At 41.8% G+C, this 16825-nt stretch overlaps 1 protein-coding gene across 7 annotated transcripts; it reads left to right on the top strand.

The window, feature by feature from the left end:
• Positions 1 to 3612: 3612 nt before the first annotated feature.
• On the top strand, positions 3613 to 10446 carry LOC108245609 (hydroperoxide isomerase ALOXE3-like). Of its 7 annotated transcripts, none has more exons than XM_025009655.2 (11): positions 3613 to 4012; positions 4089 to 4113; positions 4448 to 4555; positions 4911 to 5119; positions 6722 to 6925; positions 7010 to 7096; positions 8521 to 8690; positions 8919 to 9091; positions 9173 to 9519; positions 9733 to 9926; positions 10069 to 10446. In XM_025009655.2, exons 5-10 carry the CDS (start codon positions 6863 to 6865, stop codon positions 9910 to 9912), a joined length of 1020 nt encoding a protein of 339 aa, XP_024865423.1. In that variant the 5' UTR covers positions 3613 to 4012; positions 4089 to 4113; positions 4448 to 4555; positions 4911 to 5119; positions 6722 to 6862; the 3' UTR covers positions 9913 to 9926; positions 10069 to 10446. The 7 variants fall into 7 exon arrangements, with proteins under 7 accessions (XP_024865423.1, XP_024865425.1, XP_024865424.1 ...); XM_025009659.2 differs by lacking the exon at positions 4911 to 5119 and having other exon boundaries at positions 3616 to 4012; positions 9173 to 9273; positions 9349 to 9519; XM_025009660.2 differs by lacking the exon at positions 4911 to 5119 and having other exon boundaries at positions 3617 to 4012; positions 8919 to 9040; positions 9173 to 9273; positions 9349 to 9519.
• Positions 10447 to 16825: the final 6379 nt, after the last annotated feature.

Here is a 16825-nt window from a genome sequence, read left to right as displayed (position 1 = left end):
TCTTTGACTGTTTCTTTGTGAAATATATGAAAAAAAAAGAACCTTTAGTACCTCTGCCTGAGGACAAGAGAGTTAACAGTCTATGACCTGGTTAAGGGGGGTCTTCATGATGCTGGTCTCTTTGGCCAGCAGGGTTTTTAAGCTACATCCTGTAGGTGGCAGCATGACACCAGCAGTGCTCTCTAGTGTCCTCTCCACTCTCCTCAGGGCCTTTCTGTTCTCAAACCAAAGGCAGATACTGTTGGGCTCCTCATTCTGGAAGGTGTTGAAGTGAGAGTACCAGATAAACTTCTGTGGGGGTTGGTTGTAGTCAGTATGTTACCTGCAGTAATCCTGAGCAGATGTTTGAGTATCAGTGGCAGGGGTTGGGGTTGTGTAAGTTTCAGCTCAGTAGTTGGACTGGTGGATGTTGGAGGGAGCAGACCAGATTCAGGAGTTAGTAAGGATCTGTTTGTACTTTCAGTAATGTCTGCAGTAAGGTCAGATCGATTGCTGTACTGTCAGAGGTTGTAAGAAAGCTCCTAATGTTTGAATGTGAGTAGATGAATTCTGGGAAACAAAGACAGATGTTGGAACAGCTGTTGAAGCTGTGGTATCTGTATTTATGAGAGGAACTGTGGTCGTTCTGTATACCAGTGGTTTCTGAACCTAACACAGCTGTCTTACTGTCAGATGAAGCCGTTGGATTGTTGAGTGTGTAAATGTGTGTTGTGGTAGCTGTCGATGGTGTGATGTGGTTCCAGCACTGGCTGGAGTTGGATTGGAAGTAGTTTCTGTGGTGGTGGACATTGTATTTGTTGGTGGCGTTTTAAAGGCACTGCTATAAACTGTCAGTTTTTAGTTGTAACAGCTCAATTGGAAAATCTCAGACGGCGTGCAGTTGTTTTTCGTTTTTTTGTGGTTGAGAACGGAGTGCTGCTGGTAGCAGGTAAACTTCCTGTGGTTGTCAAGGTGTTTGCTGTGCTGGTTGAAATCTCAGCAGAGGTACTCAGAGAGCCGCTGGTTGATGAAGGTGTGGCAGAGCTCGTGGTTGTGATGGTAGTTGGATTATTAGTGGTGGACATGGCCTTTGAACTGGTAGTATTATGGTCTGTGGTTGTCTCTTGATTAGTTGTGATGGAGGCAGTTGTAGAGTAGAAGGTTTTGTGATGACCATAATGATGACTTTTATGATCATATTTATTTCTCTGATCATGATTATTTTTATGACTATGATGATTTCTCTGATCATTGTTATAATTATTTTGACCATTGTGGTTTCTGTTTTCATTTTGAATTTTATGACTGTTATGATCTTTCTGCCCTCTGTGATGATTTTTATGACTGTTTGGTTTTCTCTGATAATTATGATGATTCTTTTCTCTGTTTTCATTTTGATGATTTTGATTTCTGTTCTGATTTTTCTTTTCAACATCATGATTTTTATTTCTCTGATCATCATGATGAATTTTCTGACTCTTATGATTTGGATGATTATTATGATGATTTTTATGCACATCTGAATTTTCCTGAATGTGACACTTTTTATGGCCAGGATGGTTTGGATGCCCATTCTGCTGGTTTGTTTGACTGTTACAACTATCATGCTTCTTCTGATGAGTTTTATGACCTTCATGAATTTTCTGATCATTTTTATGACTAAGATGATGAGTTCCCTGATTATTAGGATCTTTTTTATGACCTTTATAATTTTGCTGATCATTATGAGGATTTTTCGGACACTGATGATTTTGTTGACCATTATGATGATATGTATGGCAATTTGGATTTTTCACAATATTGTGATGATTTTTATGACCATCACGATTTTGCTTATTATTATAACTTTTATTATTCTTAGGATTTCTTTGATTATTATGACTTTGCTGATCATCATGATTATTTTTATGACCGATATAATTTTGCTGATTATTACGACTTGTATGACTTTTATGATTTTTCTCAACATTGTGACGATTCTTTTGACTGTAATGATTTGGCGGATCCCTGTATTGATTTTGATGACCGTCATGATTTTTTGGTTTATTTTGCTGATTTTTATGAACATTATAATTTTGCTTTTTATTAAGATGATTTTTATGACCAATGTGAATTCTCTGATCACTAAAATGATATTCCTGACCATCGTAATTGTGCTGAATATTTTTATGACGGTAATATTTTTTTTGAGCATTATGGTTCTCATTGTCTTCATCATCATCATCATCATCATCATCATCACTTTCATCTTCATCATTGTCATCTTCATCATTATCATCATCATTGTTGTTGTCATCATGTTTCCTATGTTTATCATAATTGTTTCTTCGGGGGGCATTCTTCCTATAGTCATAACAGGAAGGATTATGTTGTTTATGATAATCCTCATCTTCATCATTAACATAGTCATCATCAGGCTCTCTGTCACTGTCATAATCATGAATGTTTTTCCCTAACTCCATGCAGTGGTGATCGCATCGACGCCGTTGAAACTTTTTCAAAAACCACAACAGATGTTTTTTCTTCAGAGCTCTTGGTTCCACCTTCCTCTTCCTCTCACCGTCCGTTCCAGAATCGAAACAACCCGTCAACAACGCGAACATTTCACCATCAGGGCCAGAATAAATCATTTCCAAGACCGAATCCTGCAAAATAGTCCAGTTTTAGTTTTAGTCCTGGCTAAACTTTGACCAGCTATATGATCATGTAGAACTTTCTTACCCTGACATGTGATCTTGGAATCTGCACAGTTTCTGCAGCTGGAGTCACAGCTGTCAGCGTTGTCCCGGTCAAATGATCCTCACCCAGAGCTCTGACCCGCTGTAACCTTGTTCCCACAGGCAGTTTAACAGTGACCTGAGTGGCCGAGCAGCTCGACAGTGCAGGAGCTCGATCCGGGAAAGTGGCGGGATCCTGGCAGGTGGCCACGGCCGTCATGTTCCTCTGCTGTAGGTGGTCAAAGTAAAGCAGCGTCAGCCGGTACAACGATGTTCCATTAGAAACCTGAAGGGAAAAACATCATTAGGACAGTCTGTCACACAGCTCTGTGGGACACTTTGAGTAGTATTCTGGTTTGTTTGACAGAGTCAGCTGAGTGACAACTTCAACAATGAATGAACACACAGGTTAGGTCACACAACTGCTACCGTTGCTGTATTAGAGGTGATTCAGCATCGTCCAAACAACCCTGTCAAAAATTATGGAATCACAACTCTTGGATTTTCTTTCAGTTGTTTTTTGATTTAAAAAAAAAATTCCTTCTGGAATTAAGAAACAATAAAATAAATAAATATAATTGTAGTCAGTCACAGTTGCTTTTTCAGATAAAATAGAGGAAAAAATGATGGAATCATGAGAAACCACTGGCCCATCAGTTTGTATTTCAGCTGTAATATTGGATGGCAAATGGGAGATATATTTATATATATTTATATATAAATATATATCTATAGATATATATATTTTGGGGGGCATCAGATATGTTTTCATCTTGCAGGCTTGGATTCAAGGAAGTGAAACTAGGCAGGGAGCACAGGGTTCTGGTGAAAATAGCAAGACTTTGTAATGATCTGTCTGCCTCATGTCTGCCTGTAATCATCCCTCAGTCCGTTCACCTGTTTACCCTCCCTGATTACCTGTCCCACACCTTGTCCACGCCCTTTCTGTTCCTCCAGTGCCAGATTGTTGAAAGCAGCAGTGCAAGTAGTTCTCCAGCGTTCTCTCATTGTCTCTGTGTATCTCAACCCTGTTCACGCCCCTTCGTCTCTACGTCCTGCCCGTCAGACACTTGCTGGTTTTTGGATCTCTGGACATTGACCCCTGCCCGTCTCCTGGACCAAACCCTCTTGCCTCCTCCTCTGGTTTTGTTCCTCGCTCTCTGCTCTTCTGGTACCGACCCAAGCCTGCCCGACTCTGAGTTTCTGTCCCACTGACCTACCTGGTTGGACGGAGGATCCAGGTCCACACTCCTGGACGCGTCTCGTTCCCCCATCTCCTGTTGACTGGCTTAGTCCTCCGCCGCACCACCTCCCAGGTTTGTGCTCAAAAACCCAGCTTTGAAACTTCCGGCTTCACGAGTGTGACTACTGAACTCTCCTCTCTCTCCTCAGAGTTGCTGTCGGAGTCCCGAGTGCAGTGAGTTACTCTGTCTGCTAATAAACCGAGTTAACCTTTCATTCCTGTGTCGTGGCTGAACTACTGGGTCTGCTAACCGATTCATGTCAGACTTAGCAAAGTTTGCAGGGATTGGTTGAATTTGCGTCAGTTTGCGATTCTAACATCCTGGAAAACCTGATTAGTCTGCTTCAGACACAACTGTCTGCCAGTGCCTTGTGTTTAACTCTGAGCTGATAAATCCTGAAGTCACAACAGAGAAAATAGATTATCTGCTTCACTCCACTGGAGCTGGAGAGGTTTTTCTTTGGAGGGAAAATGCAGCTTCTTGTTTACCTGTGATGCCCCGTTCCAGCAGGTGTAAGGCAGCTCCAACAGGAGCCACGACCTGAAGGTCCAAACAGAACCACCACATCCGCCCAGCTTCAACAGCCTCGGACCATCTACAGAAACACAGTTCGAGGTAAGCTGCTGTTCTCATCTAAACACATCAAAACATGCAGCTCAATCAGGAGGATAAATCAAACGGACCTTGCAGACGCAGGTCAGAGTATCGGATGAGTGACAGGCGAACAGAAAGAAACGTGTCGCTGCAGAGAAACTGCGGTTGGCTGAAATCTGGAGGATCTGAGTCTGAAAGTGAAGAAACAAGAAAAGTTCTCAGCTGTTTAAATGTTCACTGAGCTGTTGGAGGCTCAGAGTTTGGTTATAAAACCAAAAATGAATCAACCTTCATGTTTATTTTCATTAATAATAAAAACTGGGTTTATCCCTAGCAGAACCGGGTCAGATCTTACCTTTAACAAACCTCCACACAGGTACCGGTACCAGCAGGGGGCCAGAGTCCGGCAGCAGAGCTCCAGCTGTGTTCCGGTCTGGTTCCTCAGCTGAGCTGAGCTGAGCTGGACTAGAATCACCAAACCAACCCAAACCCAGACCGTCATCATCCAGCCGGGAGTCTCTGACCCAGTCCTGTCTGGAGATCCGATCCACCTGACTGGACTTTCAGCAGATAGAACTTCACCTGGTCTGTGTTGAACCCAGAGTGACACATAGAGACGGTCTGAGTCTTGTTCAGGTCTTTATCAGTCCTCTGATAAGGTCCAGCAGAACCATGTGAGGTCTGCAGCCTGGCTGCTGAGTACGACTCTGTTCTGGTTCTGATGAAGTTCAGCTTCAGCAAAAACCTGTTATGATTCAGGATTTATCAGTTCCTGTCTGTAATTCTGCAACATTAGACAAACTGTCAGTTCAGAACAGCTGGTCCTGATCCAGGTCAGCAAGGTAAGCTGCAGACCCAACAAAACCCTGATGGCTCTGCAGAACCACCAAAGATAAGTCTGACACAAAGCTGGTCCAACGAGGGGTTTCTTAAAGAGCTGGAAACTGGAAACTGGACCTGAAGGATTGGGGGTCTCTGGTTCTGGATCAGGTCTTTGAACCAGAACCGGCCTCCGTGTCCTCGGGGCGGACCGGCCTGCGTGTCCTCGGGGCGGACCGGCCTCTGTCTCAGAGTCCTGCTGGGTCTGAAATGGACCTGGATGTTGTGTTTGGAGGAAGTCCTCCTGAGTTCCTCAGATTCTGCAGCAACATCAGGGATGAGGATGTTTCTCCGTCTGTTCTTTTCCTGGTTCTGCTCAGAGGTGTTTTTGTAGATTTCCTCTCTGATAAAAGCCTAACTGGTTCAAACCATCATCTTGGGTTAAAATGATTTTATTCTGACTCGGGTTTCTGATTTTAGTTGTGGTTCTTTTCTTAAAGGTTTGGTTCCTTATTGCATCACTTTAAAAATGACATAAAGACTGGTAGTGACTGATCTTAGGTCTGTAATTTTTCCTATTTCTGATTCATAAAGTCAAGTAGAGTTTCCTCTGTGGGATCGACCCGGGTTTCTGGTTCTGAGTTCAGGTGAAGGTCAGTGAAGCATCATCTTCATCAGAATGAAGGTTAAACTCAGTGAAGCTACATCAACAGATTTTATTAATAATTAATCTGAGGAATGATCGACATGCAGCTGATATTTACAGAAATGTTAAATATTGACAGAACATGAAGTTTATATTTCTGATCCCAGTCAGACAGAAATCTGTGGATCCAGAACTTCATCAGTGGTGAGTCCAATACTACACAAAGAAGTACTACTACTACTGTACAAAGGAGTACTACTGCAGTACTACAGAACTTCACAGAATACTGTAATTCTAACTCATTCCGGGACACGAGGCCAATTTCTGGAGCCAACGGTAAGTTCAGGAAATTATTTAGGTGATACAGGTGATTTTAGGATGGTTGGATGAATTTTGGGATAAATGGATGGATGGTTGGTTGGATGGATGGTTGGATGTATGGATGGCGGATGGATGTTGGAATGGATGGTTGGATGGATGGATGCTTGAGATGTGGAGGAGGGGCCTGAAGGCTGCTTTATGTCCTTTCCAGTTGCCATGGTGATATATGATGTTGTTGTCCATCGTGAACGTTTGTTTCTCTCTGGCTCCGCCCACCGAACAATCATCCAGCTTATTGGCAGCAGAGGAGCCAGCGAGCGCGTCCAGGAAGTCTGTCTGAGGATATTCAAAACATGTGTCCTGACCTGTGTCCTCTCCTGTCTCCTTGTGTATTCTCCTAGCTGAAGCAGTCTCCAGGTGAGACCAATCCGGTCTTTGTTCCTCAGGATCTGGAAGCTGATTGGCTGACAGCTAAAACCTTTGTTCGCTCCACGGACTTTTCGGACCACGAGCTGCGGTCTCACTTCCTGCGAACACATGTGATGTCAGAGCTGGTTGCCATGGCAACCATCAGAAATCTTCCCATGGTGCACCCTGTCTATAAGGTACTCCAGGCTGATGAATCATTTCATGATGTTAGAGCTTCCTGTTTGTCTGTTTCATTAATATAAATGCTGATGTTTTTCCAGCTGTTGGTTCCTCACTTCCGCTTCACTCTGGAGATCGACATGTTGGCTCGGCAGCTGCTGATCTCTGATGGAGGCTCTTTGAAAGAAGTTAGGTTTAGATTTTTATGTCCTTGTGCTTTTTTATGAATTTATACTTAATATTATTATTCTCAGAGGCGATGCAGTGATGATGAAGCTTTTATTGGAGGCACATATTCTTACTGACCTCTTAACGAGTTTCTTATCTAAACTTGTGGCCCAAACGAATAACTGCAGCCACACAGTTTGTTCATCAAGATGAGAGGCTCGGTGTGTTTTTACGTTTTGTGTTGCCATGATGATGCAACTTAGTAAAAACGAAACCTCTTAGAATAAAAAGCTAAATGTTCTCATTACCTTAAAAATTGGTGCTCTTTTAAAATCTCTCAATAACCACAGGGCAGGTTTTGATTTAACAAAACTGAAGAGTTTTAATGAAAGGTTTTTACTGAAGATGCCTTCAGGAGTCAACCTGATTCAAGATGGCCGTAACAGAAAAATGGCTACAATTCAGTCAGTTTTACAGACATTGAGCTAAAGTTTGGTGTGGTGGTAGCTGAGAGTCCTCTCCAACATATACTTTGACTGCTTTTAGCTAAACACTAAGTGGCAGACAGTATCCACATTTCTTCAAGTTGTTTTGTTTTGTGGAAGGATTTGGGTTTTGTTTTGTTTTCTTGGTTTATTTTGTTATTGTGTTCTGGTTTTGTCATGTTTTTGTTGTCTTGTCATCATTCTTCTCTTGCCCTCAGTCTGCTTCTGTTTATCTGCCACACCCATCTCCACCTGTCCACAATCTTCATCACTCACCTGTGCTCACTTACCTCATTATCCTCTGCTTTAAAACCTGGTCATTTTCTCCACTTCTCTGCCGGTTCATTGCTGTGTTGTTGTATGGTCCATGTTTCCACCTCACCTCACATCGCCTTATCATTTTTGGATTTTTGTAATAGTTAGTTTTGCTGCCACATCAGCCTTTTGTTTTCCAGTTTTGTTAATTTAAATAAATTCAGTTTCTTTTATCACAAGTCTGCGTATTGGGTTCGCCACGCTTTCCCCACACCTTGACAGTTTTGTTTGTTTTTTCAGCCAAAACCTTTTTTTTTCACTCAAACTTTGTACGCGCATGAAGACTGAGGCATTAGAAGTAATCATGAGAAAACGGCCCAACCCTACGACAGGTAGTCACCTGCAGGTGTGCCTGATAGTTACACACATTTTATTAACACTTCTAAAGTTTTACAAATTAGCTTTAATCTTGGTCAGTGTCCTCTAAAGACACAAATGATCAAAACTTATAAACAACACAGGATGAGGGCGTGGCTAAACATTAGACTTTAACATCCTGCCATAAAACTCAAAGTTTTCAAAGAATCCTGTCAGGAAGCAAATGAGGAAGATGAAGATGAGAGAAAACCAGAAGCTGAACTCAGATTGTAGCCATTCAGTCAGGAAGTCCTGTTTTCATCAGTTTCCTGTCGGCTAACCTTTAGTACACGGCGGTGGGCGGAGCTGCTACGCTGGAGTTTCTCAGGAAGGCGTCAGCCTCACTTACCTATCAGGATCTTTGCTTTCCTGATGACATCACTGGGCGGGGCATGGACTCTGTTCCTGGGTACTATTACCGTGACGACGGGCTGCGGCTGTGGGACATCATTCATCGGTAAAATAATTACTCAGACAATCTTCATTATGTTCTTTAAAAGGAACTTTTCTTTAGAATGAAGTCAAAAATAAGATGATGAACTAAAAATGGCACCATTCAGGGTTCCAATTTCCTGAACAGAGTAGAAGGAAAAAAAACATTTCAATCTAAATATAAAGATTTACTTCCAGTGGTAGAAACCTTGTGATAAAAACAGATATTTCCCTGTGCTCTGATTGGCTGCAGGTATGTGGACGGTATAATCAGCTGCTATTATCGCTGCGACGACGATGTGATCCGAGACTCGGAGCTGCAGAGCTGGATCAATGAGATCATTGTGTTCGGTCATCTGGGAGATGAGAAGAGAGGTACCCTCTCCCCATTCGTCACAGAAAACCTGAAATTACTGATGGACCTGGGTTTGTTTCTGCTGTCAGCCTCTGTTCCAACCCTGGTCCTGAGCTGGAGGCAGAATAAAAATCCAACGTTCTTTTTTCCAGGTTTCCCTCATTTCTTTTCATTGGCGCTGGAGCTGACAGACTTTGTTACCATGGTGATCTTCACAGCATCAGCGCAGCACGCTGCTGTTAACAACTCTCAGGTGAAATCTTTGAAGAACAGATCAGACGGAGGACTCTTTCAGTCCTCACTGACCCGTCCACATCTCCTGTTCCAGCTGGATTACTTTGGGTGGATGCCGAACGCCCCTGTGGGCCTGCAGCGCCCCCCTCCGGCCTGTAGGGGGCAGTGCAGTGAACGCAGCTTGCTGGACAGTTTCCCTGACATCAATGCCACGGCTCACGGCCTCGCCACCCTTTACCTGCTCAGCAAGAAACCCTCAGACTTTGTAAGAACATGAGTCACAGTCAGATTTGATCACAAACTCAAATTATTTCACTTCTCGGGGGTCAAACAGACAGAAATGTGAAATATTTGTTAAAGTCAAGTGTTTTGATGTTTACCTCTGTGGGATGACAGAACAGTAAGTGAAGAACCTGTTCTGGGAAAATGTTCTCAGCAGACCCAGTCAGGCTTCATGGGTTTCAAATGTTCCTCTAAGGTTCCTCTGGGTTCCTCAGCTGAGCAGCATTTCACTGAGACCGTTCCCATGGAGATGGCTGCTCATTTCCGTGGCGACCTGAAACGTTTGAGCTGTGACATCAGAGCGAGGAACGTGGATCTGAAGCTGCCGTACGTCTACCTGGATCCTGCAGAGGTGGAGGACAGCATGACGCGGTGACATCACAGCCTAAGGTGACTTCATGACCAGTGGGATAAATTTCTGTATGCCCCAACCACCAAAAATAAACTTCTTTATTTGCAAGTCAAAAGAGAAAAAATACGGTACATTTTGTCAGACATCCACAAAAAGACATTTTTGTTTTGTTTCTCCCAGTTCTTCTGACTCAGATGCCATCAGCTGATGGAGGTCAGAGGTCACCACACCTGGAGCTGCACGCACACCTGATCCAAACTTTGTTTTATTCTAAATTCTGTTTGAATCTGTAATTACTCTGTTGTTTTGTGTTTATTGGATTATCTGATCTGTTCTGCAGCCTGTTGAACAGCTTGTTTGGAGTGATGTGACACCGATGTTTCCTCTCGTCACGGAGATAAGCCTCAGTTATGTAAGAATCAAACTCAGTGTTTATCAGTGGCTGACCTTCACTTATCTCAGATCAGCTGCAGCTCATCTGCATGAAGACAAACATTCACACAGATCTCAGGTTTCACTTAGTTCAAACTTGTCCTGAAATAAATGTCTTTTATTATAGTCCTGACCATTTTTTATTTCTAAACCTTGTCTTTCATGAACCCAGTTTGGTTAATCTCAGTTTTAGTAAACGGTTACTCATCCTGCCTCAGGCGATCGCTCACGTCTCAGATCTAAAAACTGAAAAGTCAAAGATATTCTTCCGTTCTGAAACAGTAAAAGTTAAAAACCAGGAGGATGCTTCTGTTTCAGCTGACAGAAGGCTTTAAAAACTGGGATGTCTGTTTTTGTTTATTCAGAACTATCCTGATCCGTGTGAACTCATGTTTCTGCTGTTAATTCAGACGCATTCAAATCATTTTAATTTCACAATAAAACAAAACTTTTATATTGATATTTTTTATTTAAATAAACTGACAGAACTTCCATCAACCCTTTCGAGTCCACAGTACCAAAGTTTGGACTCACCTAAGGCCTCAGTCCAAAGCTTCTAAAGGTTTGAACTTATCTGCGTCTTCAGACTGCCGGTTTAGATAAAGGATCGGAAGGATGAGGGAACAAAATGTTTGGGAGGAGGTGAAGGAAGCCATCTGTCAAAGAGAGAAACCAACTTTAAACAGAGGAGGTCTCAGATTCCAGCTTTATAAAACCTCTGATGGAGCATTAGACCTGATCCCCAGTCAGTTTCATGTGACCAGAGGGGCCCATCAGTGAGTCAGGCTAGCAAAGACCCTAATGACCCTCCATTGTTAGGAGAGTGAGTTAATCTACGGTACCAAAGGTTTGGACTCGCCTAAGTTTTTGGAGTCCAAAGGTTTGGGCTTACCTTAGACCTCAGAGTCCACAGAACCAAAGGTTTGGGCTTAGCTGGATCACCTGCACATAAAAACACCTGGTCTACCTGAGATTCACATCCATTCTGGTCTAGTTTGTCTGAAATGTTCTGAGATTTTCCATCAGGTCTGTGAGTCTCAGACTCTGAGCTGACTTTAATCTCTGCTGGGCTCCAACTGGGCCAAGGTCCTGAACTTTATCTGAACCAGCAGATAAACCCTCACACTTTCTCTCTGAGCTTCATATCAGGCCGTTCAGACAGCAGATCATCTGGTTCCTGCATCGCTCTGGGTCTGCTCCAGGTTCTGAAGGCCCGGTCAGGTGGAACAGGCCTTGCAGCGGTTCCTCTGCGGCTCCTGGAGACGAGAAAGAAGCTCAGCGGACCGGACCGAGTCCGTGGTTTCCGGCAGAATAATGACTGTCTGGGTTTGGGTTGGTTTGGTGATTCTAATCCAGCTCAGCTCAGCTCAGGAACCGGACCAGGACACAGAGGGGGTTCTACTGTTGGACTCTGAGGACAGAGGCTCCCTGCCAGTACCGGTACCAGTGTGGAGGTTCGTTAAAGGTAAGAACAGAACTCAGACTGGACTCAGTTGGGTTTTATTTTTTACTTCCAAAGAAATAAAAACATGTTTGATATAAAACTCCGATTTTATTTTAAGAGCTGAAGAATTTCAGTTTAAATCATCAAAGTTTATTTTCACAAACTTCTAAAGTTTCAGATGTTTTACTGGAATTAAACCTAAAACTTTTTAATCCTCCAGTTTAGTTAAAAACTGATTAAACTTAAATATTGGCTTTATTGGAGCCAGATTCTGCTCCTCGTTCAGAGTGGGACTATAAACAACTTTATTATTATAAAACATAACTGGTTTTATAAAATAAAACAAACTGAACTTACTTTTATACAATTTTTGTTTTTTTTTTGTATGAAATAAATTTTAATTATATTATTTAAAATGACTAATAAATGTTATAAAATACATTTTATTTTACTTCTAAAACAAAAAAAAATTACTTTACTTTTAGTATATTTATGTTATGAATAAAATACATTTTGTAAAATAGATAAAAAAAATTATATTTATGAAAAAAATTATTATTTAAAATGTTACAATTATTTAAGATTTTTTTTAATATACTTATTTTTAAAATTAAATATATATACAAATTATGAAGTATATTTTGTAAAATAACTACATAAACAGAACCTTATAATAAATATTCACCTCCCTGGATGTTTGATGCTTTTATTGTGAAAAAAATCAGAGAAACTTGCCTTCTATTCAAAAACAGCTTCAAAAAAAACTTTATTAAAGTTACAGAAAATCACATTTCTACAGATTCACCATCCATCCGTCCGTCCGTCCGTCCGTCCGTCCGTCCGTCCATCCATCCATCCATCCATCCATCCATGCATCCATCCATCCGTCTTTCCGTCCATTCATCCATCCATCCATCCATCCATCCATCCATCCATCCATCCATCCATCTTTCCGTCCGTCCATCCATCCATCCGTCCTCTCATCCATCCATCCATCCGTCCATCCATCCATAATCCATCCATGCATCCATCCTACATCCATCCATCCATCCACCCATCCATCCATCTTTCCGTCCGTCCACCCATCCATCCATCCACCCATCCATCCGTCCATCCATCCATCCATCTTCTTTACCTGCTTTTTTCTGGGTTTTAAGCAGCTGGTGTCTTTCTCCAGCAGTCACTGTAAGAGATGGGGGACACCTGGACAGTTCTCCAGTCCATCAAAGGGACACATGGAGACAACCTTTCACACTCTTATTCTCACCACCTAATGTTCATGTTTTTGGTCTGAGGGAAGAAACCAGAGTATCGGTTTAGTAAGGACCAATTAATGTAAGGTCAAAGGTTAGACTCTCAGATTTAGTGAGGAACAGGTAATGTGGGGTCAGAGGTCAGTCTCTAGGGTTTAATAAAGTCTGGTTCTGTTTGTGTTTCAGACGGGTCAGACGGGTCCGATCTGAGCCGTCCTCGGTTCCTCTGCAGAAACACGTCTCTTTTGGTTCATTTCTCTCTCATCAGGTTCTCTGACCTTCGACTCAGAGGTGAGTCCTAACCCTGAACTTTGACCTTTCAGAGTGTTGCTACAGAAATATAAAAAATAAACCTAATTTATTAGAATTGTGGGAATCAGCATTTAAATAAATTTAACATCAAATATTACTTTACAAAAAAGAGCCATTTGAGTCGGAAATAAAAGCGAGTACTTTGCTAACTCTGCTTCACCGTTTCTAAAATCACGTTAACTATTAGAAAATAATGTGAATAATATTCAGAGTTAGTAAAGCTGGTCTTTGTAAGTTTATGGTATAAAAAGCTAAAAAGTTTCTGTTTGTTCAGTCAGTGTTTTACTAAATAAATAAGGGTACATGAAACAGGATAACGTAAGGATGAGATGATGCTTATATTTTATGTATGATGACTGAAAAAAATACAAATATATCAATACAAAACTGATGGAGTTGTAGTTGTTTTGGTCAAGCCTTGTAAATGACATTTTATGATCATGTATTGTGAGATCTGTTAGCTGTTAGAGTATGTGTTGGGGATGACTATCAGCTACTACCACACAGGTTTATAGCTCAATATCTGTAAAACTGGCTGAGTTATAGTCCTTTGTGTTTGATAAGTTTGCTTACCTGTGGCGGCCATGTTGAATCAGGTTGGTTCAAAGAATTTATGGGTTGTAGATGTTCTTCCAATGATTCTTTTCTGGGAGTTTTAATAAAATCTGTCCAGTGGTTCATGAGATATTTTACTAATAGACAGACAAACAAACACATTAATAATTTTCTGATCAAACGTATTTTTATCAATAAATTGATTCAGTCAATGGTTTTACTCCGGCTGCATGAAAATTGAACCCGAGTTCAGGAAGAAGCATTTAAAGTAAAACTGAAAGGTTTTATAATAACCTGAACACAGCCTTCACACACAGAACTGATTAAAATCAACCCATGTCTCTGCAGATGGGAGAAGGCTGTTATTGGTGCCGGATGGATGTGCCGGTTCTGTTCAGACCTTTAGGTCGGGGCTCCTGTTGGACTTGCCTTACACTTCCTGCTATGTGACATCTCAGGTAAACATGGAGCTTCTTCTTAGCTTCAGTTTGTATTTGTAATTTTTATTTTAAAAAATGGGACAATCCATAATAATTGTAGATCATTTGAGAAATGATTACTTTGTCCTGCAGCAGTTGCCATATGGGTTGCCCGTGTATCATCTCTAACTGATGTACTCTGTTGGCTGTAGTTCCTACCACTAAAAAAAAGTTGTTTAAGCAAGACCTCCCCGGTTTCTTTCATTACAATGCTACCATAGAGCAAGAATTTACAGTAATGAACGTTTAGATTTGGTCACCTTTTTCTAATCCTTATGTCCACCTTTGAAGAGGCAGAGACTGAAAACTAGGGGAAAGACAATTCCAATTTCATGACAGAGGTCATCGAGGTATTAAAAAAGGGAATTGGAGAGTGTGTTCCAACTATAGGGGGATCACGCTTCTTTGCTGCCCTGGGAAAGTTTACTCTAGGGCAGTGGTCTCCAATCCTGGTCCTGGAGGGCCACCATCCTGCATGTTTTACTTGTTTCTCTGCTCCAACACACATTTTAAGAGCTATCTGATCCCTATAAAACCAAAGCAAGAGCTGTGTCACAACATGTCTCCCTGAGTAAGGGGATCTAACCTTGTTCACACATTTGTCCTTTCAGATTTTGGATGGAAGATCCCTTCACAGCTTGTCACTGGGTTATTTTGACCACCTACTGCAGAGTAACATGTTGGCTATGGTTACATGTGAGAACCCTGCAACATCTCAGCATCTGGTTCCAACATCTGTGATCTGCACAAAGAAAAATCTCACCGTGAAACTGCCGCTGAGAACAAGACTGCAAAGGGTACAAGCTCTGGGTAATAAATCCATGACTAGGACAACATTTACAAAGACAACTCCACATGGAGAGATTGTACAAATACTCAGAGTCTCTGACATGGTAAGAACATTCAAAAAGAAAAATAGAGTTACTACACTTTGTGAAAAGGACTAACAAGTGATTGTTTTGCAGGATTCAATGTTTGAAATGGTCTATTTTGACTCCACTGGTGAAACATTTGTGATCCTGGTGGCTTGTTCCAATGAGCGGAGAGGAAGTGGTCCAAATCGTCATCCAAGAGCTCTGAAAGACCAAGAGGTCAGACACAGAACCAATCAGAAAACCACAGTTAGTACTGACAGCACCACAAATGCCTCCATTGTTTACTCTTCAGCTCACACATTCAGTGCCACTGAGACTCCTACAGAAAGGTCCACCAAACATATTTCCACAAAAACTTTAACAACCAATAGAGAAAATCCAACTACAACCACAACCATCACCAGTGAGGTTACATCCATCACAGGTTCCACCATATCTACCAATACTTCTTCAACTGACTCTCCAACCAAGACCACTGATGTTTCAACAACCACAGAAGCCCTAAACACTAGAAGTCAAACATCAAAATCTACTTCTTATTCCACTGATTACCAAACCAAAGCCTCCATCAGCACATCCAAAACTACACCTGCACATATTGCTTCCAGCACCACCATCAAGGTTTGGACAACTATGGCAGGCCTTTTAACACTCCCTGGTGTGTTGGTAAAAACATCCCATATTACTGATGCTCCAAAAACCAGTTCAATTCGCACCTTTACCACAAGGAACACATTACTTCCCCCCACCCACACCAGTAGAATCCAGACTAGCAAAAGTGGAGCTTCATATTCTGGTTCTTCTTACAATACCACTGATGACAGTTCTAGTAGCAGAACAATCAAGAAAGTACTTTTCAGTACCATCAGCATGCCGGCTACATATGACAAAACAAATCCTACCCTCACAGTGTTCTCTACTCGGCCTAATTCTGACAATTTCAACTTAAAGTCCATCATACTATCCTCTACCTTATCTACTATGATACCAGTCAGCAGCAGACATAATCCAACTATCAGAAAGACCAACAAGACAACGAAAAAACGCCTGAAAAACAAAACAAAAGCTATGACTACAACCACTAACATCCTAAAAATAACTAAAACCAGAACCTTTTTCTCAACAACATCTAAGGGTCCCAGAATGACCCCTTACCCCACGAAAACAAGCCCTCCATCTGTGACTTCCAAGGCTCTGGATACAACTCTTTATCCCACTGATAGCACCCTATCTGTGACCCCTAAGATTTCAAGTACGGCTACATATGCCACCAGTACCACTTCTTTAAAATCGTCTGAAGGTGCCAGGACAACCCCTCAACCCACCAGCATCACTCAGGCTTTGACTTCTGAGACCCCCAGTGTGACTCCTCATCCCATGAACAGCACATTATCTGCGTCTTCCAAGGCTACGGATACAACTCTTTATCCCACTGATAGCACCCTATCGGTGACCCCTGAGATTTCAAGTACAATTCAACATGGAGCCAGTACCTTTTCCTCAACAACATATGAGGGTCCCAGAATGACCCCTTACCCCAGGAAAAAAAGCACTCCATCTGTGACTTCCAAGTCTCCCAATACAACT

Source organism: Kryptolebias marmoratus, linkage group LG14, assembly GCF_001649575.2.
Source record: "Kryptolebias marmoratus isolate JLee-2015 linkage group LG14, ASM164957v2, whole genome shotgun sequence".
NCBI classification, from domain to species: Eukaryota; Metazoa; Chordata; class Actinopteri; order Cyprinodontiformes; family Rivulidae; genus Kryptolebias; species Kryptolebias marmoratus.
The sequence above is the reverse complement of the archived record's forward strand: the minus strand, read 5'-3'. Positions and strand labels throughout refer to the sequence as shown.